Source organism: Paroedura picta, chromosome 12, assembly GCF_049243985.1.
Source record: "Paroedura picta isolate Pp20150507F chromosome 12, Ppicta_v3.0, whole genome shotgun sequence".
Lineage (NCBI taxonomy): Eukaryota > Metazoa > Chordata > Lepidosauria > Squamata > Gekkonidae > Paroedura > Paroedura picta.
Window position 1 is genome coordinate 36,587,094 of NC_135380.1, and position 26,147 is coordinate 36,613,240.

At 46.3% G+C, this 26,147-nt stretch overlaps 1 protein-coding gene across 1 annotated transcript; it reads right to left on the minus strand.

The window, feature by feature from the left end:
- TNFSF8 (TNF superfamily member 8) lies at positions 1–25,137 on the minus strand. The gene is made up of 4 exons (XM_077306340.1): positions 24,624–25,137; positions 14,079–14,124; positions 8,069–8,131; positions 1–1,069 (listed from the first exon to the last, which is right to left on the minus strand). Exons 1-4 carry the CDS (start codon positions 24,798–24,800, stop codon positions 639–641), a joined length of 717 nt encoding a protein of 238 aa, XP_077162455.1. The 5' UTR covers positions 24,801–25,137; the 3' UTR covers positions 1–638.
- Positions 25,138–26,147: the final 1,010 nt, after the last annotated feature.

Sequence of the window (26,147 nt, forward strand, 5' to 3'; positions counted from 1 at the left end):
TGTATTTTACGTCAGAATTTAATACAGCCGAATGTTTCAAAAATTAAGAGGTGAAGAATATTAGTTTACGGAAAATGATAATTAAAATAGTTCAACATAGCATTGTATCGATCTGCAAAATACAGCAAGTGGATTCTTATTTTAGTGGTTCTTAAAAATCTTAACTTATGGGATTCAGGCGGAAAATGGCAGCCTGAGGCCTACCAGCGGGGTCCTGGTTGTAAGGCCCAGCCAGTCAGCCAAAGTCTCTGTTTGCCGGAGATGAAGAGAAGGAGGAAATGGGCAGCATGTTGGCTATATTTCCAGATCAAATAGCAGAAAAATTTGGTCCCTCCAGCTGAAGTCAGGAGCCCAGCAAATGGAATAGATGGCAACAGGACATAATACCAGGAACCGCTTATGATCCCCACTCTGTTTGTAACATCAGTCCAGTCTCTCGTTACATCTTTTTTTTTTCTTTTCCAGAAGTGTGCCTTTGATCAGGGATATTTGCAGCAAAAGCCCATCCTTTACAAATAATGACAACTGAAACAACTTCAGCGTAAATGAGAATTGAACATTCCGTAGTCCCTCAAAGTGAGGCTAGAAATGGCACACCAAAAGGTAAGACACAGTTTATTGTTTAGCTAAAGATCATTCTAAAGTAGTGTCTGGAGCAAGGGCAAGCCCTCGTCATCACCATTGTACCTGAAAGCTCCTAAGACATTGTTCGGGTAGAGAACATCCGTGTCCACGTATTCAAACATTTCGACGTTCACCGCTATTCGATTTCCCTTCTTCAAGGTGATCAGAAGCACCTGGAAGAGATCGTGGTAGGTCCCGTTGGCGGTCTGGTCACAGCTGCACAATGTGAGCAGAGTTTGTTTCAGTGAAATCTCATTCACACAAATCTCTAGCTTGAGGTCAGATGTCTTGTCGGGACACAGGCTGATGTAAAAATGTAAATGGCAATAGATGAAGTACGTTCCAGGCTGCTGGATCACAAGCGTCCCATTCTTCTCCTCATATATCATGTTGTAGAGAATGTCTTTGATCCACCTCAGTCGTGACTGGTTGATTGGTTTCATCACTGGGACAGGTGGGGAAGAGAAGAAAAAACATGACCATCGGAAGGGGCTTACCCACACCAGGCTTAGAGGAAGAAGAAAAAAGAGTTGATTCATATATGCCGCTTTTCCCTACTCGAAGAAGGCTCAAAGCAGCTTACGATCTCCTTCCCATTCCTCTCCCCTGTGGGGTGGGTGAGGCTGGCCCTGATATCACTGCCCGGTCAGAACAGTTTTATCAGTGCCGTGGCGAGCCCAAGGTCACCCAGCTGGTTGCATGTGGGGGAGCGCAGAATCGAACCTGGCATGCCAGATTAGAAGTCTGCACTCCTAACCACTACACCAAACTGGCTCACCAAACTGGCTTAACCACACCCTTCCTAATCTCACAAACATTGGTTCATTTCACCAATGAAGATAGAGACCCATTTGCATCATCTCTAGTTTTATGCCAAGGGTTGCTGCTTAAACCCCACAAATATGCATTGCTGAAAATTCTGCCCTTCTTGTCTTAATTCACTGTCTCGTCTCTCTTGTCTGTCTCCCTGTCGTTCTTGCTGGAATTACAATCGGCGAGCAATTGGGAGAAATCCGCCTTGTTAAGCTGTTTAAGCAGCAGGTGAGCTGTACCTGTGTGATCACTAGTCAAGTGGTCACTGGTGAAGTTGCAGGGAATTAAATCAGAGTCCAGTAGCACCTTTAAGACCAACAAAGATTTATTCAAGGCATGAGCTTTCGAGTGCAAACACTCTTCGTCAGACTATGAACTGACCATCATAACAGTGGGAACATAAAGCAAAAATTAATTCTGTTAAATTAGTAAACTGTGTCATACATCCAATTATAGCCATATGATGATTCTTTGCCAAAACAGCCAATCAGTCCCCTCGAATTCAGTTGTAGTCCACAAAAACATAGGAGAAAGAAAACTGTCTATGTCAGTGATCTACGGCTCCCACCCCACCATTTGATGCTGGCCCCATCTGGCGTCATACAAGGGGGAAACATTCCTGCAAGTGAATTGCTGCGCAACTATCTCATCCCAAGACCAGGGAGTTAATCTCAAAATTCCATTATACTAGTAATATGTAATGATATGCAATGATACAGTAGTGATATGTAGTGGAATTTTGAGGGCCATTTCGCACGGCTTCAAAATAGCACAATGGTTGCTAATTGGAAACGCTACTAATTTGCCATAACCCACGACGTCATAGACAATCTGCAACAATCCTGAAACCGACCCGCAAAAAGCGCTTCGTTGTAGCGCTTTCGGGGGAATCCAGAAAAGTGGATTCACCCTCCGGATAGCGATACACTCCTGCAACCAATTTGCAACAGTAGCGCTAAAGACCTGTGCGTTACCATTGTTGCTGGTTCTTCAAAGTCCCTCCCCCTGGCTCTCTCCTCCAAACTTCCGGCGAAGCGATCGCCATTTTTTTTTCTCCGAGCGAGCGGGGATAAACGCACCAGCGAGCCTCTTTCTGTTTCGAGGCTTCCCTGGCTTCAGTCCTTCACCTTTAGTCACTAAGCACAAACCACATAAAAGCCCGTTTGCTGAAATAAAGTCCCTTTATTTTTTACACATAAATTCAGCCGAAAATCGGGACCGTGAGAGGGGGGGGGGATTTTTTTTTATCACTCGAGGCAGCGTGCAAACGATCATACAATCAAACGACAGCTCACGTTAGGCAGCTGGATGGGTCTCTCCGTAGCAACGAATCTACCTAGATTCGTTGCTATGGGTCGTTTTTTTTTTTTTTTTTAAACCTTTCTTAAAGGGAAAGGGGCTGTTTGGGAGCATGCTAACGGCTGCCCATTGGCTGCTTGACGGCCAGGGGCGGGACGAGCTTGGCAATAGCGCTTCCTTTCTAGCGATTTCTGCCGAGACCGGAAGCCTGTGGGAAACGCTAAAAAACGCAACTGATTCCACTACAAAGGCAGGTATGCATAACGACGAATTCCACTATTTTAAATGGCGATTTTTCATTTCGCAAACAATTTGCAACAAAGATCCCCGTGCGAAAAGGCCCTGAGTCTTGGGATGAGATAGTTGCCAGGCCAACAATCTGCATTCGTTTCACAGAGGCCACAGTTTAAAAGTTGCACCATTTTTGCTCTTTGAATGGCAACTTTTTGTAATGGTATGGACAGCTGTTTCAAGGATCACTCAGAATAGTTTTAACTAATAGTTTTAACTGGGATTCACTATATTGAAATTCGGGGGGGGGGCAGGAGAGTCAGAAATGTGATAGCTCTACTCAGCTTCCCCAAGCCCTTGGCAGTTCTGAGACTTGTTATGCATTGTATTCCTCCTTAATGCTGATTTAACTTAGACATTTCTGCACTGGAGGCTTCACATTGGGCTGCAGGCTGGTCTTTGATCTGGGGCAGGTTGCCCTGCCACTTCCTGCTCTCTCACTGGGGAGCATTTGGCTCAGTACACCCCCATACACCCCAGATCTATGCTCCCAAGTGGGAGCCGGGGCAGCCAAGTTCCCAGTGCAGAAACAGTCTCAGAGACTTTCAACAGTTAATCCTGGAATGGCAGCCTGAGTCATTTGCAGCAGCTTGCATTTCCTTTAATTTTTCCCAATCTTATTTTACTACCTCACCATGTATCACATGCAGTTCCGCCCCCCCTCCAAGAATTGTGGCTTAGTCTTTCATAAGATCATATAAACATTGCTGTTTTGAGTTGTCAATCAATTTTCAGTCAATACACCTTAGTAAAACTACCATTTAAAAAATCTTGGCGCAAGTATATGCATGCACACATGGGTGCTATTATTTTGAATTTTTAACCAGGGTACGTGTGCTTTTAAAAGTAGTGGAGGGGGTGCAAATGAAAGTGGAGGAGCTGAAAACTTAAGCCTACGGGCTATGGAGTGCTTTGTACAACCATCAGAAAGAGGAGAAATGAAAAGGGAAACCAAAGAGGATTTCTAATGCTTCCGTCCATCGGTACTGATAAAGCCATGCCATTTGAAATTCAAAGAGCTGGGAAAAATTTAGGCAAGGAGAATTTCAGAAATATCTCTAAACAGAAGTGCACAAAACAGGGAAACTCTTCAGAAATATGAACAGGTCATATTCACAATCAAATTCACTGGAGGAAGATAATGAATATAGCAGTTACTTCAGGAACTATACATCGCTGATAAGGGGTATATTCTGAAAACATTCTCTACAACTCATTAACTCTCATAACACTGTTTACAAGGCTTATGGATAGAAATCCAGAGTCTCTGCATAGATGAATGTACACGAAAACCTACAATTATATCTGGAAGCACTGATGATAAGACATTCAGGAAATCAACTCCGACCCTGTTGGTTATTACTTCTAATGGGACTCTTGGCATTACACATCTATGTAATTTCTAGAGAATTTGCATTAAAAGATGCACAAAATTAGAATTGCATCAAGGAGCCTAAAAGAGGGGGAAATTCACATACATTACACAGTATCTATGTCGCTCACCTAGAATCTTTAATATAGAGTGTCTTTGTAATGATTATTTACCTGCACATATGAGCAATTCCCCCAGCCTCATCCACTTAGCAGCTGAAGAAAGCAAGAGGTCAAAAACTGTCTATTGTTCTAGGTCTTTTTTCTTATGGATGCTTCCAAAATCCTCATTTCCCCCTTGGATTTTGAATTCCCAAATTACCTGGTTTTGCTTATAAAATGGAACTGGTGCTTATTTCTCCAAGCTTATTTCCACATTTTGTACAGAGCTTGGTGCATGTGCACTTTGCCCCAGCATTACTGTTCCATGCACTCCATGGACTACTACAACTTGCTGTATGCAGAGCTGCCCTTGAGGCTGCTTTGGAAACTCTAACTCAGGGGTAGTCAAACTGCGGCCCTCCAGATGTCCGTGGACTACAATTCCCAGGAGCCCCTGCCAGCGAATGCATTCGCTGGCAGGGGCTCCTGGGAATTGTAGTCCACGGACATCTGGAGGGCCGCAGTTTGACTACCCCTGCATCCAGTATTCAGCTTCACGGGTCTGTACTAGGACTCAGTGGAGAGCGCATATTTGATCGGTGCTCTCCCAGCCACATTGGCTCTAGGTAGAGGACCAAATCAGGTTCAAGGTTTGGGTTGCCACCTTTAAAGCCCCAAACAGCCTGGGATATTTGTACCTGTGGGACCTTCTCCTCCTCTATGTCCTTCAAAGGAAACAAAGATCTACTGAGCAAAACTTGCTCAAGGTCCCCAACCCTAAATATGTTAAGCTGATCTCAACCACTGGCCTTCTGGACCGCTCTCCCTGATGAGGTCAGGGTCCTGTGGGACCAAGGGCACTTCCACAGGGCCCGCAAGATAGAGATGTTCCGTCAGACCTATGATCGAGGCCAGAGATAATACTGGAGATCTGGCCTCCCTGCGCAAAACATCAGTCCTCTCAGAACATCAGATAAACCATCAACCCCTTTATCACCCATCCAGGTTTATATCACTCCTCTCAACAGAAAGAGAGAAGGCAGCTTAGAACATCAGATTTTAACCTAATTCTGAACTATTGATGATTTTGATGTTTATATTATTATTATTGATTTATAGGTTGTTTCATGCACTGAGTCCAAAGAGAAAGGTAATAAATAATAAAAACTACTACTACTACTACTACTACTACTACTACTACTACTACTACTACTACTACTACTATCACCCTAACCAGTGAGACCCTTTTAAGATCATTGAGGTAAATGGGCTTACAGAGATATAGGTCAATTTAGGACTGCACAGTCAGTCTATGTTGCCTCTTACTCCCCCTTCTGGCAGCTGCAGGGCAGAATTTCTATGCTGGAAAATGTTGGGATGAAGGGATGTCCCTGATATTATTCCTTTGTTATTCTGGAAACTTGCTATTTGCTGTATCCAACACCCCTTTTTGTTAAACTGACCATCTTTCCCGCCTTTGGTGGGGCAGTCCCGCATTTGGGGCATTTGCCCCGTGTCCCGCAGCATTTTCAAATTGTCCCACGGCGTTCACATATTTTAAATGTTTTTTTAATTTTTAAATTTTTTTAAAAAAAACAATTGTTTAAAATTTTTTAAAAATATATTTTTTTTATTAATTTTTTTTTGCCCGCGTGGCAGGCAGCCCACTAGACAGCCCCAGCTCCGGAGGCCCCCGCAGAGGCCCCCGCGCAGGCACCTGGCCTCTGGAGGCAGGTGTCCAGGCTCTGGGGCGGGGCTTCCCGGCCAGCTCTGCTGTCACCTTTTCCTATAGGCGGCCTTTTCCTCCGGGCCTCCCTGCCTCCTCCAGGACCAGGCCTTCCCTTGATCCAGGCCGCTGCCGCCCTAAGGCCAGTTGGGGAGGGAGGGCTGAGGGAGGGAGGAAGGAAGGAGGGCCCCCCAGCTGCCGCCGCCTCGCTGCCACCCCTATGCCACCCTTCTAAGGGTCAGGGAGGAGGGGGGAGGGGGAGGGAGGGTCTGCCTGCCTGCCTGCCTGCCACCGCCACGGTGGCGCATCCTGCCTTGCAGGGCCAGATATCGGGTCACCTTACTTTATGTCCAGTTTACATCCTATTCGTTAGGATTATATTAGGGTTTCCTGTTCTGGGTTGGGAAATACCAGGGCAGGGTTTGTAGAGGGACTGGACCTCCACAGGGTATAATGCCACACTGTCTACGCTACAAAGCAGACATTTGTTCCGAGGGGACTGACCTTGGTTAGGGTGCCACCTGCAGGTTGGGAGCCTAATTATAGAGTCAGGTCTTGTTGATTCAGCAGTTTGTCATACGATAAGTTTACATAGCGAGACTGGCTCCCAATTCTTTCAGCTACGCTTGAAACACGCCATGTTGAACGTATTTCCGGAGCCAGCTCATCGGTCCATCTATCACAGAATTCTTTGCTCTTACTGGCAGTGGCTCTTCTGGGTCTGAGGCAGATGAAGACAAAGCACCTGCCGTCAGAAATTCTTGAGCTCAAGATGCAAGGTTAGAATCTGGGACTTTTGGCAAGTTCCACCACTGAGCTGAAATCCCATTAGCCCAAATAGATCTCTTGCTTTGCAAGCAAAGGTGTCAGGTTGAATTTCAATCATGCCCAGCTAAAGAATCAAAGCTAGCAGGTGAGGGCCTTCTTTTCCTTAAAACCTGGAGAGCTGATGCCAATCAAAGCAGAACAACAGCATGCTTGATGGACCAGTGGTGTGACTCGGACCCTTTCCACGCCAGCAGAACCATGCCGGGCTGCTGCCATATGTTTGTGATGGGGCAGTTTGCCCTGCCACTTCCGGGTCCAGATGGGGAAAGATTATCCCGCTGGACATGGTCCGCCCTTGATTAGTGCCTCCAAACAAGGCAGCTGGGGTGGAAAGGTTCTGCCACAGGGCCTTTTTGGTTGTTGTTTGGAAATATGGTAGTAATACTGTGTTCCTAAGCATATAAAAACTGCTCCAGGTGGCTTGGCAGCACTGTGCAGTGATGCGGGGCCACCTAGGGCATTTTGTGTTCCTTCCAGGACACTGTAGTCAGCCCAGGGTGGGAGAGGAGCCAGTCCTTCATGTCCCGACTCTCCCCTGTCACACAAGCCTTCCCCAACATAGGCCCCATTGGTGCCTGGGGCAGAAAAAGGAATGCGGAAATATCTGTGTTCCCTTGACTAGATAATCCCTGTATTCCCATGCCGGGATAATCTTTCCCTGATTCAGAGGGCCTGAATCAGGACAGGGCTGGGAGAGGCCCAGGCCAGCACCAACATCATATGGAAGCAGGGACTAGCCCCGCAACCAGACGAGCACCAGTCCAGGCCTCATTCCCTGTGCAGAAAAGGTCTCTGTGTAAACTGCAAATATTGAAATTATAACTTCATTACGAAACTAATCACACCAAAAAGGGCAGAGAATGCTCAAGGTGCAGCGAGTGACCATCCCATGTAAAGGAGGACAATATGCATTCAACAACAGGGATGCAATAAAGAAGTACTGGAGCTCTGACCATTGCAAATCCATTAGTTTTCTCCCCCCCCCCCTCAAATGTCTTAAATGCCCTCACTGACCTTTAAGATATGCAGCAGCTTTCTCAGGAGATCTAGAGTCGGGGGGCATCGTGTGAGGTTTGCCTGAAATAATCCATGAAATAAAAATTAAAAAATTATTAGATTGGAAGCTCCTCAAGGCAGGGACCATTCATCATGCCATCACTCTGTCAAGGCAGTAAGCTCATTGAAAGCATTGCCCCTCGAAAGGTGCTGTTCTACCCTAGCTTGTGATATTGCCCATGCCCAGTGTGTTACCATCTCATTCTGGTTTTGCATGTGTAGAATATTCTATTTATTTACATTTGTTTATATTTGTATTTATACCATTGCACCAGGCATCTCCGGGCAGCTTACTACGATACAATAAAAGTAACATTAATAAAATAAATTCCAGTAAAATCATTAAATACATTAAAATAGCTTTTTAAAAACCGGCAGAAGCATTGCATTGCATTGCATTGCTACTAAATATCAACAGAAAGCCGGAGTACCTGATCCCAGTAAGGGAGGCCCATATGGTATTTTGGTTCTTCTGGGCATGCTGGCTTCAACCATAAGCCCGGCGGAAGAGTCCTGTTTTACAGGCCCTGCAGAACTGTGTCAGTTCCGCTGGGGCCCTGATGTTCTCTAGGAGCTCATTCCACCAGGCGTGGGCCAGGGCCAAAAACGTGGATGTAAAGAGTCAGCACCGTCAGTGCAAAATTAGATTAGGATTACCCCCTCCCCCAGCTTTCCTGGGCAAAAACGATGTCCTCTTTTTTTCTTTTCCTGAGACCCAGCAGAATGGCTTCTAGTCGGTAGTGCAATGATGGTGCTAATTGGACCAGCGTCTTACCACAAGCTAATTTCCTACTAGTAAGTTTGCCAACCCCGGTTGGACTTCTTTTAAGAGATTTGTCAACTGCAGCAAGAAGAGTACGGGGAAGGGAGAGGAGGTTGAAGGAAACACCTTCAATGTTAAAATGACAGTAGGTGATGGAATTAGCCTGAATTGTGATATTAACAACTTGGATTTCAGAGTAAAATGATCTAGGATTCATGGGTGAAATATATAGACCTAATGTTCAGTGACGAGAACATGACTTTGGGTTTTACAAGTGGATAAAGGTTGGTAATAAATATATGTTGGAAGATTGATGAATAGTATTTGGAACTGTGAATATGTACAATGTACAGTTATTCATTCTTTCTTTCTCCCCCCTCCTTTTTATTCTCCCCTTTTCTTTTTTTTATTGGCTTATTTATTCCAAATCTATGATAGATCTATCTATCTATATTTTTATATTTGAACATTTCACTGTACTGTATTTTTATGAGTTATAATGTAAACTGCCCTGAGCTGAAAGGGAGGGCAATACATAAATATACATACATACATACATACATTCACTATAGCAGGGGTAGTCAACCTGTGGTCCTCCAGATGTCCATGGACTACAATTCCCATGAGCCCCTGCCAGCAAACGCTGGCAGGGGCTCATGGGAAGTGTAGTCCATGGACATCTGGGGGACCACAGGTTAACTACCCCTGCACTATAGTATTAGATCTGCTTGCTGGTCATAAAGTTTGCCAACCGGCTTGGAATATGCGTGTTCTGTGTTCATAACTCTCCTTTTCGGTGAGGAGCCAGGCTTCCTCCCGATGTTCGAACTCAGATTTAATAGTCAGCAGGATTTCAAGAAGGTGCGTTGCTTTTGCACCTGTGTTTATTGGATCAGGAAACTTCTCAATCCCCTACTTCGTCCCAGGGGTTAGGTCAATGATGAAGCTACACTCCAGTTCCTGCCCAATGATCTTTCTGCAGAGACCACTGTGTGTGCAGCTGAAATTTTAATGGTTGTTTCTCAAGCCAGATCTAAGATGTTTTAATCAGCCAATTTTATTCTATTTTAGTTTATAATATGAGCTTATTTTACCCTATTATATTTGTACCCTGCTCGGCTGTATTTGCCTCTTATTGTTTTATGCCAATAAAGGTTTATTATTATTAAAGATCAGGAAGCGGAGGTTGGTAATAGGTGCTGATGCATGCACAGAGCCTGATCTCTTTCTCTGCATGAGATGTCTTTCCTTCATGTGAGATGAAACTAAGGAATGTCCCCCCCCCCCCAGTGGCATTGCATGTTACTGGACACTGACCTAGTTTTACCCCAAACAGAAGCCATGCGTTGCCATTAGGACCAGGCTGAATGCCAGAAAATAGAGTTCGCACTTTAAAGTTTCAGAAGCTCCTTAATCTGAGATGTGGCTGATCAGAGCCCTCTGCTGGTTCTGTGCAGAAATTTCAAGTTTGACCTCCTAGAATGACAAACACGGCTTTCATGTGGTACCTTTAAGAGCAGCATGGTTTTATTGAAGGTACAGGGGTAGTCAAACTGCGGCCCTCCAGATGTCCATGGACTACAATTCCCATGACAAAGGCATTGGAAAAGATTATAGGCATTTTTGGGGGGTTAATAGCTTTGAGGAAGAAGGGTGACCTCCAAGGGACTTTCATCTCGCAGGTTTTTGGGAATCTTGCGATGGTCGAATATGGCCATCATGCCATTTCAGTTGTCCATTATAACACCTGCACTCTTTTCGGCCCCTGAAGTGACAGTCAAAGCTAAATATATCAGAATCGTGGGATTAACCCCATGTCAAAAAAACTTGTCTTTCCTTTTAGAATTAATTTTACATCTCACATCCTGCATTATCTATGGCAGGGGTAGTCAAACTGCGGCCCTCCAGATGTCCATGGACTACAATTCCCATGAGCCCCCTGCCATCAAATACTGGCAGGAGCTCCTGGGAATTGTAGTCCATGGACATCTGGAGGGCCGCAGTTTGACTACCCCACTTTCACGTGCATGCACACTTGAGGAATGTAGTTTATTGGCAATATTGCTCTTGAATTAAAAGATATGCTTTTGAATCATTCATGCTACACTTCTTATATATGCCAACAGTTGCTCCTCAAAACGCTAAACAATGGGAGGAACCCCTCTGCAGGCTTACTAATATATAGAAGTTTTTATACCCCGCTTTTCACTACCTGAAGGAGTCTCAAAGCAACTGACAATCACCTTCCCTTCCTCTCCCCACAATAGACCCCTTGTGAGCTCGGTGGGGCTGAGACAGCACTGCCAAAACTGCTCTGCAAGAAGAGATCTAACATGACTGTGACTAGCCCAAGGCTGCATGTGACTAGCCCAAGGCTACACATGCTGACTGCGTGTGTAGGAGTGGGGAATCTAGCCTGGCTCTCCAAATGAGAGGTTGCCACTCTTAACCACGACACCAAGGTGTGGTCTTCTAGTTTGCATATCATTTGACATTTGTGCTGCTTTAAATGCCGATGACAAAGGCATTGGAAAAGATTATAGGCATTTTTGGGGGGTTAATAGCTTTGAGGAAGAAGGGTGACCTCCAAGGGACTTTCATCTCGCAGGTTTTTGGGAATCTTGCGATGGTCGAATATGGCCATCATGCCATTTCAGTTGTCCATTATAACACCTGCACTCTTTTCGGCCCCTGAAGTGACAGTCAAAGCTAAATATATCAGAATCGTGGGATTAACCCCATGTCAAAAAAACTTGTCTTTCCTTTTAGAATTAATTTTACATCTCACATCCTGCATTATCTATGGCAGGGGTAGTCAAACTGCGGCCCTCCAGATGTCCATGGACTACAATTCCCATGAGCCCCCTGCCATCAAATACTGGCAGGAGCTCCTGGGAATTGTAGTCCATGGACATCTGGAGGGCCGCAGTTTGACTACCCCTGATGGCCTGCACCATGCCAGCCAACACACACAAGATCCTCCTGGAAGGAACATTCAACCGTCCCATAGCCTATTCATCTCAATTAAGCACTGGTGGATCGCCGCCAACATATCCCTTGAGGACTGATAGCTGAATAATGAACCCGGGCCAATGGGCGAATCAAATTGCCATTCTGTACCACTTGGCGTTTAGTTAATAACATCCTGTGCTCAGTAAAATCCGAGAGAAATATGGGACAAAGATTTATCGGTTGGTTTTAAAAGTGCAGATTCCACTCGGCAAAGCAAGCCGCTCTTGAAAGGCCTTGTTAATTTGATGAGATAATCTCTTCATTTTTATATTTCAGCTGCCGTTTGCCGGCAAAACATATTTGCCATAAAGCCAAGAACTTGCCCGCAGGGTTGTTCCCCCTCAGCACACCGCTGCAGACCTATTTTGATGCAGGGGCTTCAGGGTGACCAGTTCCTCTATATGGTCCATAGTAGGCTTGTGCGCCTGAATGGCCAAATTGCACCGAAGCACGCATGCCTAGTCCATACAGTGGCCATGATTGCTGCTTCGGGGATAGCCATTTCTTTTTAAGCCAGTGTAGTTGTGGAACTGCTGATGCAACAATTCTACTTGAATTAGGGTGCCAGATCCAGGATGGGAAGCTCCTACAGATTTGGAGGTAGAGCCTGAGGAGGACCAGGACTTCAGTGGGGTACAATGCCAGAGTCCACCCTCCAATGTATCAGTTTCCTCCAGTGGAGCTGACCTCCGTAGTACAGAGATGAATTGTAATTCCAGGTGATCTCCAGGTCCCACCTGGAGACTAGCATCTCTCGTTTGAGAACCAGCTTGGTGTAGTGGTTAGAAGTGCGGACTTCTCATCTGGTGAGCTGGGTTTGATGCATAGTGTTTTTGGAAGGCCTCCCCTTATGGAATCACAAGTCTTGAATCTTTTAAAAATTAATCTAATTCCTGTTTTTTTTTTGGGGGGGGGGAACTTGAGAGAGGCATGCTTTGTGTAACTGGGAAACTTTGTGTAATTTGGGAAAAATTATTTCTGACATTTTGCTTGTTCACCTATTCTTTGCTCCAGACTGTTCTCCATTTTTAAAAAGAACTTCCCATCCCGGGAAGAGGGGTAAGGGAAGGGGTGTGAGGTTGGAACATTGGAGGCAGGGGTAGAAGAAGAAGAAGAGTTGGTTCTTATATGCCGCTTTTCCCTACCCGAAGGAGGCTCAAAGCGGCTTACAGTCACCTTCCCTTTCCTCTACCCACAACAGACACCCTGTGGGGTGGATGAGGCTGAGACAGCCCTGATATTACTGCTTGGTCAGAACAGTTTTATCAGAGCCGTGGCGAGCCCAAGGTCACCCAGCTGGTTGCATGTGGGGGAGTGCAGAATCGAACCCGGCATGCCAGATTAGAAGTCTGCACTCCTAACCACTACTAGTGCTCCTTCACCTCCATACCTTTCTTTGGCTGGTGGCCAGCTGGTTGTCTGCTGGGGGAAAGCGCTTTTTAAGTTGGTGAATCACCTTTTTGGGATTCACCAACTCGCACTTTAAAATGGCAAATATTGCGAGCAGTTTGCTTGCTGGAGGCGGGAAGTTGGTGACGTCATGCGGAGCACCCAGAATATAGCATCTTCAGGGGAAAGGTATTATGCTAAATTTATGGCGTGCGGAATGGCCCTTAATTGAATCATCAGAGGAGTGGGAGTGGGGGTGGGAGGGAGGCCATGCTCTAAAAAAGTAATGGGTGTTAAGAAATGTTCAGCCTGCCCTTCTGAGCCCATAAATGTAAACACAAATCTGGTCAACCAGCATTTGCAGCAATACTGTTACAGATCACAAAGGGAAATACTTGGTGACACATCTAGCAGAGAACCAAAATGACACCCCATGTCACAAAAGAAAAAAGGAGAGAAGTAAAGGACTGTTTTAAACAGACAACAGAAAGATGATTGGGGAGGGAATATGTTTTGCTTTGCACTTTGATAAGCAATCAGATATGTTTGGTTCTAATGTCTCCATACCAGGGTGAGAAAGAAACCACTGAAGTCACTAAGGTCGGAGATGAGCAAATTAACATAATGATTTCTTTTGCGTCCCAGTGTGTGTGGTTGGCAGATGATGTGACTTCTTGAATATAATTCAAAAACGGCAGGGAAGTAACAGACCTATTTTTAGGCCAAAAATCCAACATTTTCCTTCCCCAAATTGCACACAATAACCTCATTCTGTTTTTGCCTGCCCAGTTCCGATCATCTTACTTGTATTCTGTGGGCTGTATTTTAATCCACACTGTGGACAAGATCCCTGCAAGAGAGCACAAAACAAGAGAGTTAAATAGATGATTACTGGGCCATATTCTTATTCTTACTCATTATATTCCCTGAGCACTGGTGTGCAGTGCCCATGGGCGTTGATCCTCCCCTTCCACAAGGCGGTTGACATCAGTCTCTTCTCCCCATTTGACCTTATCAGTGACCTTGTGAAACAGAATCAGGCCATTTCAGGTAGTGCTGTCCACTCTGGTTTGGGAAATATCTGGATACTTTGGGGGTGGAGCTGGGAGTGGTAGGATTTAGGGCAGGGACGGATTTCAGTGGCATATAATGATGGGGTCCACTCCCCATAGCAGCCATTTTTTCTCTAGGGGAACTGGTCTCTGTCACCTGTAGATGAGCTAAAATTCCAGGGGGTCCCCAGGCCCCACCTGCGGACTGGCATCCCTGCACTCAGAGGACTTCTTTATAGGGGAAATATGAGGTCTGTTTTTAATAGTCTTACAGTATAATCCTGTGCTTATTCCAATCAAAGACACTTTCAGTGGGAATGAGAGTAACTCTGCGTGGGATTGGAATGTATTGAGAGTAGAGTTTAAGCTAGAGGGGAGGGGCTCAAACATGCACTGAGTCACAATGCTTTTGGGATGCCATTAGCTAAGCACTGTATCTCAGCCAATCCTACTTCATAGGCCTGCTATGAGAAAAATGAAGAAGGGCTAGGAAAGTGGTCAGATTGCCATAAACCAGCGGTTTTGATTGGAAAAGCACCATCATCTCTTACTTGAAATCTGGAATTTAAAATAAATTCTTATTCAGGCAGTGGGGGTGGCCTCAAGTTCCGTGGGGGGGAAAAAATAAGGAACCTTTGCCATCTCCATTGCAATGGATCTTTCTTAATAGAGGACTGTAACTAAGTGATATTCCCCAGACGAGGAATAGCTGAGACTTACCTGGGCTGTGGCTGACGCTGTGGAAGGTTGGCTTGGAGGTGGACGCAACCACCCCAACAGCTTGGGTGTGGCAGGCACTGCTTGCCCAGCAGTGCAAGCCATGCAAAAGAGGGTGAGGTGAGCCCATGGCTTCTATAAAAGGCGCCATGTCCATGGGCTCAGCCTCTTTGTCCACTGACCTTTGCAGGAATAAAGGTGTGTGTATATATATAGGGTTTCACAAAACCCGGGCAGAGAAAGCCTGCTGTAACTCCATGAATTTCTTCTTATGTTCTTATAAAGGCTAATTATGCATTGATACTTTCTCTTGCCCTTCTTTTGAGATATACTTCTATGCAGCCTAGGCAATCTCTGGTTACACAAAGTCTTAGTGCGCTTCCAAGGCAATGAAGTGACTTTCCATCAAGGTCTGAACTTCAGTCTGCAGAATCAATTCTCTGCAAAACTGCAAACACAGCACAAAGGAAAAAACAAAGTCTTCTGTGAAGTCCCCTCCTGGGCCCTCTTGCCACTTTCCAATTTCCTGACTAAGTTAGTCACGTAGTAAGTTGTGATCATTAGAATATTCTCTTAACCTTTGGGGCCCTGCTTGGCAAGATGTTGCTGAATCTTCATGTTGCATGAACCATGGGATCATGGTACAATGTGGAAGCCATGAAACCAATTCTTTCCTTTAAGGCTGATGTCAGAGATCTTTGAAACCAATCCTCTAGGCCAGGGGTAGTCAACCTGTGGGCCTGCAGATGTCCATGGACTACAATTCCCATAAGCCCCTGCTAGCAAACACTGGCAGGGGCTCATGGGAATTGTAATCCATGGACATCTGGAGGACCACAGGTTGACTACCCCTGCTAGGCAACCTAACTGGAATGGATGAGCTTCACCCCTGGCTCGAAATAATACATGATGAGTTCTTAAGGGATGGGAAGTATAAGAAGTCTCACAGCATTACCAAAAATGTTAATACTGTATTTTCTAGGATATATTTAAAAAAAAAAGGATTTAGGGGCCCAAACTGTTGTTTTCTTAGCCTGTGGATTAATCCCTCTCTGAGCTTCTCAAAAGAACAACTGCCACCAAGATAGGGATGTCAGTCCCCTTGTGGGACCCCCTCTTCTAATTACATCTCATCTTCAGACTAAAGAGTTCAGTTCCCCTGAAGAAAATGGCTGCTTTGGAGGGTGGACTCCATAGCATTATACTCCCCTGTGTCCCTCCCTGCCCCAAATCCCACCCACTCTCAGATCCACCCCCAAACTCTCCAGGTATTTCCCAACACAGAGATGACAACTTTATCTCCGGGAAACAGACATCAGTTCCCCTGGAGAAAATGGCCGCTTTGCAGGGTAGACTCCATAGCAATATACTTCCATGTATCCCTCCCTAGAGCCTCTTGTGGCGCAGAGTGGTAAGGCAGCCATCTGAAAGCTTTGCCCATGAGGCTGGGAGTTCGATCCCAGCAGCCGGCTCAAGGTTGACTCAGCCTTCCATCCTTCCGAAGTCGGTAAAATGAGTACCCAGCTTGCTGGGGGGGTAAGCGGTAATGACTGGGGAAGGCACTGGCAAACCACCCCGTATTGAGTCTGCCATGAAAACGCTGGAGGGCGTCACCCCAAGGGTCAGACATGACTCGGTGCTTGCACAGGGGATACCTTTACCTTTACCTTTTTATCCCTCCTTGCCCCAAATCCCAACCACTCTCAGATCCACCTCTAAGTCTCCAGATATTAACCAACACAGAAATGGCAACCCTCCCCGCACCAAGGATGTCAGCCAGCATGAGACTCACTAGTCTGACTGGGGTCGGCCTCTCTGTCAAGACTGTCTCAGATGCAATCCGTAAGTGACGTCATTATATCAGATGATGCTCTAGCATTTGCCCCAAACTGTATGTTTTAACCATAGAGTTTTGGGCAAATGCTAGAGTGTTGCCCTTACGTGGTGAAGCCACCTCTGGATCGTACCAGAACAGACATCACTGCGTCATACATGTTGATGATTGTCAGCCCGCTGAGTGGCAGCAGGGGAAGGGGATCGCCACTGGTAAAGGAGATGGCAGCCTCCCACCCAAACTAGGATGGCTTCTCTTGTAAGATAAAAATCAGTTTTTAAAAAATGACATAAGTTAAAACACCAATATGCCCCCACCCCTCCAGCCAGCCTCTGGCTTCAGTTTGTAGAAGATGAGCTCATTTTTAGACCCTGCTTTCCACTTCCTGAAGGAGTCTCAAAGCAGCTGACATTCGCCTTCCCTTTCTCTCCCCACAACAAGCACCCTGTGAGGTAGGTGGGGCTGAGAAAGCCCTGATGTTACTGCTCTGTGAAAACAGCACTATCAGTGCTGTGACTGGCCCAAGGTCACCCAGATGGCTGCATGTGGAATCAAACGTGGTTCATCAGATTCGAAGTGGCCACTCTTTACCACTACATTATGCTGGTTCTCTGCCTCTTCATTTTGTAAACAGCAAGTAACGTCAGCTTCATGGGAACTTTTACCCTAATGTTAAGAGCAAGGAAGTCTCTGGTTTGAACGGAATCTCGTTAAAGAACTCAACAACTAGCTTTAGGCTATTCTCTTTCTCTCCCCCCTTCCTCTCTCTGTCTCACTACCCTTCCCTCCTCAGCCTGAGGGTAATATCACAATATATCCAACACTGTCTCAGAAGCAACAGGCCCCAGACAGGGCCAGTTCCCAATTGAGCCTAACCAGGCTCCCTTTCTTTGGCCCCTTTCTCTTCTAACAAACCCCTTTCCATGTTGCCCCTCCCAGCTGACTCCTCTTCTTCAAACATTCCTTTTTCCATTTCAGTTTGCTTACTCTGGGATAGAGAAATCATACAAAATCGTCCTTTCTTTGTGGGACTTTCATTTTTTGTGCTACATTAAAAGCCCGTTTGTGTCCTCTCTCGATAGGCTTCAACTCTTGTCCGTCGTGGTGAAGGCCCAATCAGAAGGCGCTTTGCACCTTCCAATTGGGCCCTCACCCAGACTGGCTCCACCCACTCGGCCCTTAGCCAAATATGTATACAGCGAAAGCTGTATAAAGAGAGAAGAAACCCTGCCTTCCATGATTTTGTCTGATGCATTTTTCAATAAAAACATCTTTGGCACAAAGGCTATAAAAATTCCTCTGAACTAGTCTCAAGATTTGTGGGAAAGTCTCTCAGCCTTGTTTCTAGAATAGTTAGTTCACAATCATTACAAAGAGGGTGGAGGCCAAGATGCTATTGCACGCAAGGTGTTCATTCGGAAACATCTGGTTTAACTTAGTTCTATCACTCAGCAGGGGATCACAGAAATTGTAACACCGCTCATACAAGAAAATAAAACAATGCTGAGAAATGTATTACTCAATGTTTGAAACCAAGGGTTTCGTTTTTCATGGCTGCTTTAGGCTGATCCGGCATTGAGCAGGGGTGGACTAGAAGTAGTCAAATTGTGGCCCTCCAGATGTCCATGGACTATAATTCCCATGAGCCCCTGCCAGCAAATGCTGGCAGGGGCTCATGGGAATTGTAGTCCATCTGGAAGGCTGCAGTTTGACTACCCCTGGACTAGACGGTCTGGTTGGCCTCTTCCAACTCTAGGATTCTAGGATTCAAAGCAGTGGCTGGGCAGATACTTATCCTGGCTGCTTTAGGCTGATCCTGCATTGAGCAGCGAGTGGACTAGACAGCCTGAACGTCCCCTTCTAACTCTATGATTCGTTGATCCATGACACAAAATATTTAATCTTCCCGCAAATATTGCAATCCAATTCTTAAGCTGTTGGTTATACATATATGTACTGTTTTAAAATTTTACTTGCATTACCTGTTATGGGGGGTGGGGGTGGGGAGATTGCCAAGGATATTTTTGCCTGTATGTGCTCAGCATGATCAAGATATGTACCCTAAGAAGGCACCTCTGATGCATCTACTGGTTGCAGCAGCTACAGCAAAATTTTGACAGCATCTATGATTTGACAGCATGCAGCATTCCAGGATGTCTGAGTCAATGTTTTCAGGGTCGGTTTTGGCAAATATTGCCAAGCTACTTCTCAGAAAAGGATGAATTATTGTAATGTCACTTCCGGGTGATGGCAGCACATTGCACCATTCTCCACCCCTGGAAAGTGCCCCTCCATTCAACGCCAGCAGTGCCAACTGATCTGGCAACCCCAGGCCTGTCTGGGGCTTCTTTGTGGGCACAGAGTAAGGAGCTGGGCCAGAAAAGGAAGTTTTTGTTCTTTGGCTGCTACAGCAGCAGCAAGGAATATCACTGTGGGAGCAAGAAGAAGAAGAAGAAGAAGAAGAAGAAGAAGAAGAAGAAGAAGAAGAAGAGTTGGTTCTTATATGCCGCTCTTCCCTACCCGAAAGAGGCTCAAAGCAGCTTACAGTCGCCTTCCCATTCCTCTCCCCACAAAAAACACCCTGTGAGGTGGGTGAGGCTGAGAGAGCCCTGATATCACTGCTCGGGCAGAACAGTTTTATCAGTGCCGTGGCGAGCCCAAGGTCACCCAGGTGGCTGCATGTGGGGGAGTGCAGAATCGAACCCGGTATGCCAGATTAGAAGTCCGCACTCCTAACCACTACACCAAACTGGCTCTCACAGAAGCCTTCTGTGTAGGCCCTGCTGAAGATCTGGCCAGCCAATCACTGATTGTCTGGGCTGACCCGGAGGGAAAAGGCTTGGGAGGGCCTGAGGAACAAGTTCTTCCATCTGATCCACATTTCCCCCTCTATAGGCCAACAGTGCCATGAAGCCCCCCCCCCCCCGCCCAGTTGCCTCCAGAGATCGAGCTTGTGTGGTAATCCTGAATATCCAGATATTCAGTCCAACTTCTGTGAGGAAAAGGGATATTGTCAGGGATTTACACTCTATGTTAGCGATCCCCAACCTGTGGGTTGCGGACCACATATGGTCGGTTGACTAATTGGAGGTGGGTCGCGAAGGACGCCTTCTCCCCCCCCCCCCTGGCCCTTTACTTCATCCCCCCTGGCCCTTTACAACACACTTCGGGTGTCATTGTCTCCCATCACTCCCAGATGGGACTATCATTGCAGAGAAACAAGCTCAGGGTTCCCATTGATTTGTCATTGCCATGAATTAAAATTTCCATGAAAATAAAATGTTCCTTCTGTTCATTGTTGTGGCGTGTCTGTATCTTATTTTGAAGGGATGTTTAAACATTACCATAGTGATCAGAGAGCGTTAGGGCAGTGGTTGAGAGTAGAGGAGTAAACTACCCCCCCCCCACCGGGCCTCAGTAAAATTGTCAAGCGTTGAGTGGTCCATGGTGATAAAAAGGTTGGGGACCACTGCTCTATGTGGGACAGGCTGAGGCCTAAGCAGGAGACTGGGAATATAGAGAAGCTAATAGATGTGAAACACAACACAAAGGAGGCTGAACGTTGATCTTGGAGCCCAAAGGAAGAGTTGCTGGATCGTAAGTCTTGAGAAAAAGGAGCCAGACATGGAAGTGAGGAGGGGTTAACATGGAAGAGGATTTTAAAGACATTCCTCAGCACTTAAAGGAAAAATGAGCTGTATATTTTGGATACTGAGAAAGAGAATCAGGAATGCTAGGGTGCTAGTCTAAGAAGAGATGGTTAAATCCACAGTCTAGACACCGACAGGGGAATTTTGATTGTTGCATCTTGTCTAGTTCTGCAGCAATAAGATTTGGCCCAAAAGAATGGATGGAGTCACTTTCACATAGTAATTTGTTCTAGCTACCCATGTGTTTTGCAGCTGGCTTCTAGTTATTAAGAAGATGAAGAGCTGTTTCTTTACCCCACTTTTCAGTACCTGAAGGAGTCCCAAAATGGCTTACAATCGCTTAATCTTCCTCTCCCTTGGGTATGTGGAGCAGAGAGAGCTGTGAGAGAACTGTGCCAACCAGCTGGCTGTGGATGAGTGGGGAATCAAACTGACTTTTCCAGGTTAGAGGCCGCCATTCTTAACAACTACACCAAGCTTGCTAGTCTTTCTTCAGCATGGGTGGCTCAGCTCGGATAAGCCTAAAAGTACCTGAATCAATGCTGATTCAGGTACTTTTCTGACTCCTCCGAGCCAAATTGCCAATTCCCTGCATTCTAGAAGTCTGAATGAGGGTGACTGAATCGCGATTCGGCCATGATTCGAATTCATTCTCTCCCCCACTTAGGCAGTACCGGAGAAGGGTGTGTATGTGGAGAGCGAGCAAGGCACCTATCATCAGCTGATCAGCACACTATCCACAGTTAAAAGGGAGTAACCCAGGGGTAGTCAAACTGCGGCCCTCCAGATGTCCATGGACTACAATTCCCAGGAGCCCTTGCCAGGATTCGCTGGCGAATGCTGGCAAGGGCTCCTGGGAATTGTAGTCCATGGACATCTGGAGGGCTGCAGTTTGACTACCCCTGGAGTAACCGGTGCATTGATCAGCTGATGACAGGCGCCTTGCCTGCTCCGTTTAAATGCCTCCCCAACTGAGAAGGCATTGAAATGGAGCATGTGGGGCCCCTGTCATTAACAGTTGATCAGTGTGCTGGCCGCAGTTTTAAAAAAGTGACCAGCGTACCCATCCGTTGATGATGAAACCTTGACACTTTTTTAATTCAACTGAATCAATCCAGACGGATCCAAAAAGATAAAGGGGCATTCATGATTTTTAGGCAAATGCTAAACTGTATGTTTTGTTTATTTGTACACGCCTAGTGTTTATCTTACCCCATTTTGCTCTACCAGGAAGTGGTCCAATACAGCAAAGAAAATCTTAGCTTATAATGTAACTCACCCAACAAACCCATACATTCTTACTAGTGCTCCCAAGTAGGGTTGCCAGTTCTGATTCCCATTTGGGCCTGAGGATCCTCCAGGTTGGCACCTCCCCTGCCCCCACTTCAGTGGTTTAAGAAACTGGGGGAAATCTGAGAAATGTCATTCCATTTTTTCAGCTTTCATTCCTCCCCAGACCCGCTAAGTTCCCCCCACCTTATCCCCTACTGTCCGGTCCATTGGACCTAGCAGCCATAGGGTGGTGAAATACCTAGACATTATTGGGGTGGAGGCTGAGGAGGGCAAGATTTGGGGAAGGAAGGGACTTCAATGGGGTATAATGCCACAGAGCCTACCTTCCTATGTGTCCATTTCCTCCAGAACAGTGGTCCCCAACCTTTTTATCACCGGGGACCGGTCAAAGCTTGACAATTTTACTTAGGCCCGGTGGGGGGGGGGTAGTCTTTTGCCGAGGGACGTCACCACCGCCGCCTGAGCTCCTGCTCTGCTTGCTCTCCCGCTCTTCCTGCCGCCTGCTGGGGGCGCTGCCAGCAGCAGCTGTGCACTGCCGTGCCAAGGGGGAACCCCAGCCATGGCGGCCGCTGGAGAGCACCAAAGGTGAGCCGGTGGCAGAGTGGCAGGGCAGCCCCCGAGGCAGCAGCCGGGAAGGAGGATGAAGAGGAGCCGCGGCCTGGTGCCGAATGATCTACGGACCGGTACCGGTCCCCGGACCGGGGGTTGGGAACCACTGCTCCAGAGAACTGCTGCTCTCTGTCACTTGGAGATCGGTTGTAGTAGCAGGAAGTCTCTAGGTGCTAGCTGGGGGTTGGCAACACTCCACTCAGGTCTCCGCATGTCCCTGGCCACCACTTAGCAGGTGGGTTTGGGGAGGATGGGATGGGATGGGGAATTCAGTGCATCACCAATTTGTCATTTGGGGAGTTTAAAAAAAAGAATGATATAATCACCTCCCCAAACATCATAAGTAGCAGGAGAGGGACTAATGAATTCTTAGTGTGATTTCCAAGGAAACAACAGGCATTAAACACTCCTCATTTTCCTCCCAGGATGCTGCTTAATGGAGATCTATAGAAGGTAATGTGGGCATTGGATTTCTACATGATTGCAGTGGACACCCAATAAAATACATTCATTTCCCAGAAGTCTGATTTTTCTGGCCCATAAAGACCAAAAAACAAAAACAAAACAGTCCTATTAATGCTGAGATATGAAATTAGATTGGTTCTCCTCTGCTCTCCTACTGAAATGAAGTGACAGCATAACAAGCGAAGGAAAGGGAGACTATTTCATTATAAACAAGCCGTGTCACATTTCCACATTTAGGGAGCCAAAGATGAATGGACTCAATCGTCATGTAGCTTCCGTCCATTAGAGAGCAAGAATGCGCATTTGGAATGTATCTGATCACGATCCAATATGAACGTGCCCTGCTTGCTAACCATGGACCAGTAATTCATTTGGATTACCTCCATCTTCAGGTAAGGGACTCAATGGCTACCTCCTAATGAGATTTTCAGCAGCACTGCAATGTCCACGGCTGCACACAGTGATGACTTTGCCTTTCCCCAGACCATCTTTCCCCGGGACACCAAAGAGCAGGGAAAAGGCAGCACTGGGAGAAAGGGACTGGGATGGTGATGAGGAAAGGGGTGTACCCAAACACTCAAAATGGCAGGCACCATGAAAACCCGAATGCATGCATTTCCCCACTGAACAGCCCCAAAACAGACTCTGCTAGTCCTGCTTCGATAAGTGAAAACCAGATTTCTGGGGATTACTTTGCTGCAGAGCAATTGAGGGGGCAATTCGGGTCTGTGCCTGGCAAGGTGAATTTCAGTGCAGAAATTGATTAAATATTCAACCCATTCAAAATGCACATCCAAACAATATGCCTAGTGCAGAAACAGTCTACAGAATCAACATAAGTCAGCTGTGACGGGGCAGCAGCAGAAGACCTCTAAATGCTGAGCCCTCAAGTCCACTGCCCACTTCGTTATTGTCTGGATGGGTTATAGAATTTCACATAGAGTGAGAATTTGGCCCTGTTTCCCAAATGTTTTGGTGCTTAGACCACCAAAACTTTTCAAAATAGGACTCTTGAGGAATCCTTTTTAAAAAGGCAAAACAATTTTTAATTGGCAACTTTTGGTGCAGCAGCAGAAGAGCTGGTTTCTATACCTGGCTTTTCACTCCCCGAAGGAGTCTCAAAGCAACTAACAATGGTTATTACTCTTTAATGGGTGTCTCCTCGATGAATGTGTCTAATCCTCATTGAAAGCCATTCCATAGCAACCTCTCTCTACAGCAGGGGTAGTCAAACTGCGGCCCTCCAGATGTCCATGGACTGCGATTCCCATGAGCCCCTGCCAGCATTTGCTCTACAGTGTGAGTTCCTTTTGTCTGTCCTGAACCTTTTGTCTGGCCATTGCTTCAGTCGGCTGAGCCTTGCATTACAGGAAGAAAAGAGCTTTCACACTGTTTCCTCCACTTCAAGGTAGGCAGAGAGTAACACCATCAATTTGCAGGACGGTTTAGAAACGAACACAACCAAAATACATGCCTCATGGCACTCGCCTTGTAAATTTGCCCAGTCCGGTCTTTGCCAGGCACTTGCCAACATGGAAGGAACTGAACCCGCATCGCAGCCTCAACAGCCCATGCTCCAAATTGCACCAGCTCTGTGGAATTCAACCTGGCACCCCTCTTGGCTTTCATAAACCAGAAAAAGCCAAGTATGAGTCCCTGCATTCGACAATACTTTCTACAGGAAGGAGCAGAGTTTACAAACCAGGGAGAAAAGGAAGAAGCCACTTACCGTTCTTTGGAATACTAAACCTACGATGGTTCCTAATGCCGCAAGAAGACAGACGACAAGAGAAACAATGACCAAATGGACAAAGGTTTGGGTGGGAGTCCTGGAATTCCTGGTGATGTTTTCATCAGTCATGTCTCTGGCTACTTCCCAGGTACCATCCATCTGCGAGAAAGTCATTTGCTGTGTCTTGGAGATCCTCCCCTTATAAAGTTCTCCGTGATTCACCCCATGTCTTCCTTTATTCTCCTTTGATCTTACAACTCCGTTCCTGATAGGATCCTCCCCTCATCCTTACTCATGTGACCTGGAAAAAATAGATTCATCACTCGTATGAATAACCTGAAGGAGTTCTGGAGGCGTCAAGGAAGCAGGTGGACTAGAGCCTCGAAGAAGAGAAGACACTTTGAGATTCCAGGAGGTTGCTGCCACCATGAATGGGGTCGAGGGAGCCCATTGACTGAGCCCGGTGTTGTCTAGCAACAGGGACCCAAAAATCTGCTGCTTTCTCTCTGCTCAGCTAGTCTCTGTGAACAAGACTCACAGCACAAACCACCCCTGGCTGGCAGCTTCCTGTTTCACCAAGTTGAATCTGATTTCCTTTACTGGTGAACCGAGGCAGTGATGTAACTGCACCAAAGGAGTTCCCCTTTGTCTTTCTGGAACTTTAAATTTCCAGAGTTTGCGCCAATTCATATCCCCACCCCCGTATCTTTCAGTGGATTTCTTCCCCCTGTCAGCCATGAGTTGTGATGGTAAATAACACTTTGTTTGAATGGTAGTTGGAGCACCAAGTGAGGCATCACCCCTTGGGATTAGAAACCACTGCTTCTCTGTAAGCCGAGCAGTCAGATCTTGTTCTGAGTTGTATAATTTTTCTGTGCCTGCATGTTCTTGCACTCTCCCTTAAGACCTATTCATTGCCTGAGTGGGAAAAGGCACCGATCCATGTCCAAGTTTCATGCTGTCCCTGTCTGCCTTACTCACCCACTGAAAAGAAAAAGATCCTGGGAAAGTACTCTCAAAACATCCTTCTCTGGGGGGTCCTTGACTGGCTGATTTTGCCTGTCTAAGTTCCAAAGCTACTAATTGTGGCTAAAAAAATATTATGCTTTGGATACCAGGCTGGGTAGGTTTACTCATGACAGACAATCCTTGGATCTCCTGGCTACACATGCAATAACTAAATGCCCATTCTGTTGGTCCGAGTTCAATTCCTTCCTGTCAGAGTATGCACTGGGCCATCTGCATCCTGACCTATATTATCAGCAAGGACCAATCACATGGCATTGGCATCACCCAGTTATGACTTTTGGTAGCCACTATGGTCAAAATTTGATTATGCCATTCACGTTATCTCAGTGGCAGCCATAGCACGTATTCTAGTGCACCATCAGAACATGAACCCCTGAACTGGATAGTCCAGGTAAGCCTAACCTTGTCAGATCTTGGTAGCTAAGCAGGGTCAACCCTGGCTAATATTTGGATGGGAGATTTGCAGATAATACTAGAGCAATGATGTGGAGG

Coding starts and splice junctions, on each gene's coding strand:
- TNFSF8 (XM_077306340.1), bottom strand. CDS start 24,800: ATGACTTTCTCGCAGATGGATGGTACCTGGGAAGTAGCCAGAGACATG. Junction 14,125..24,623: donor GTTTAGTATTCCAAAGAACG/GTAAGTGGCTTC, acceptor GCTCTCTTGCAG/GGATCTTGTCCACAGTGTGG. Junction 1,070..8,068: donor AGCTGCTGCATATCTTAAAG/GTCAGTGAGGGC, acceptor CACCTGTCCCAG/TGATGAAACCAATCAACCAG.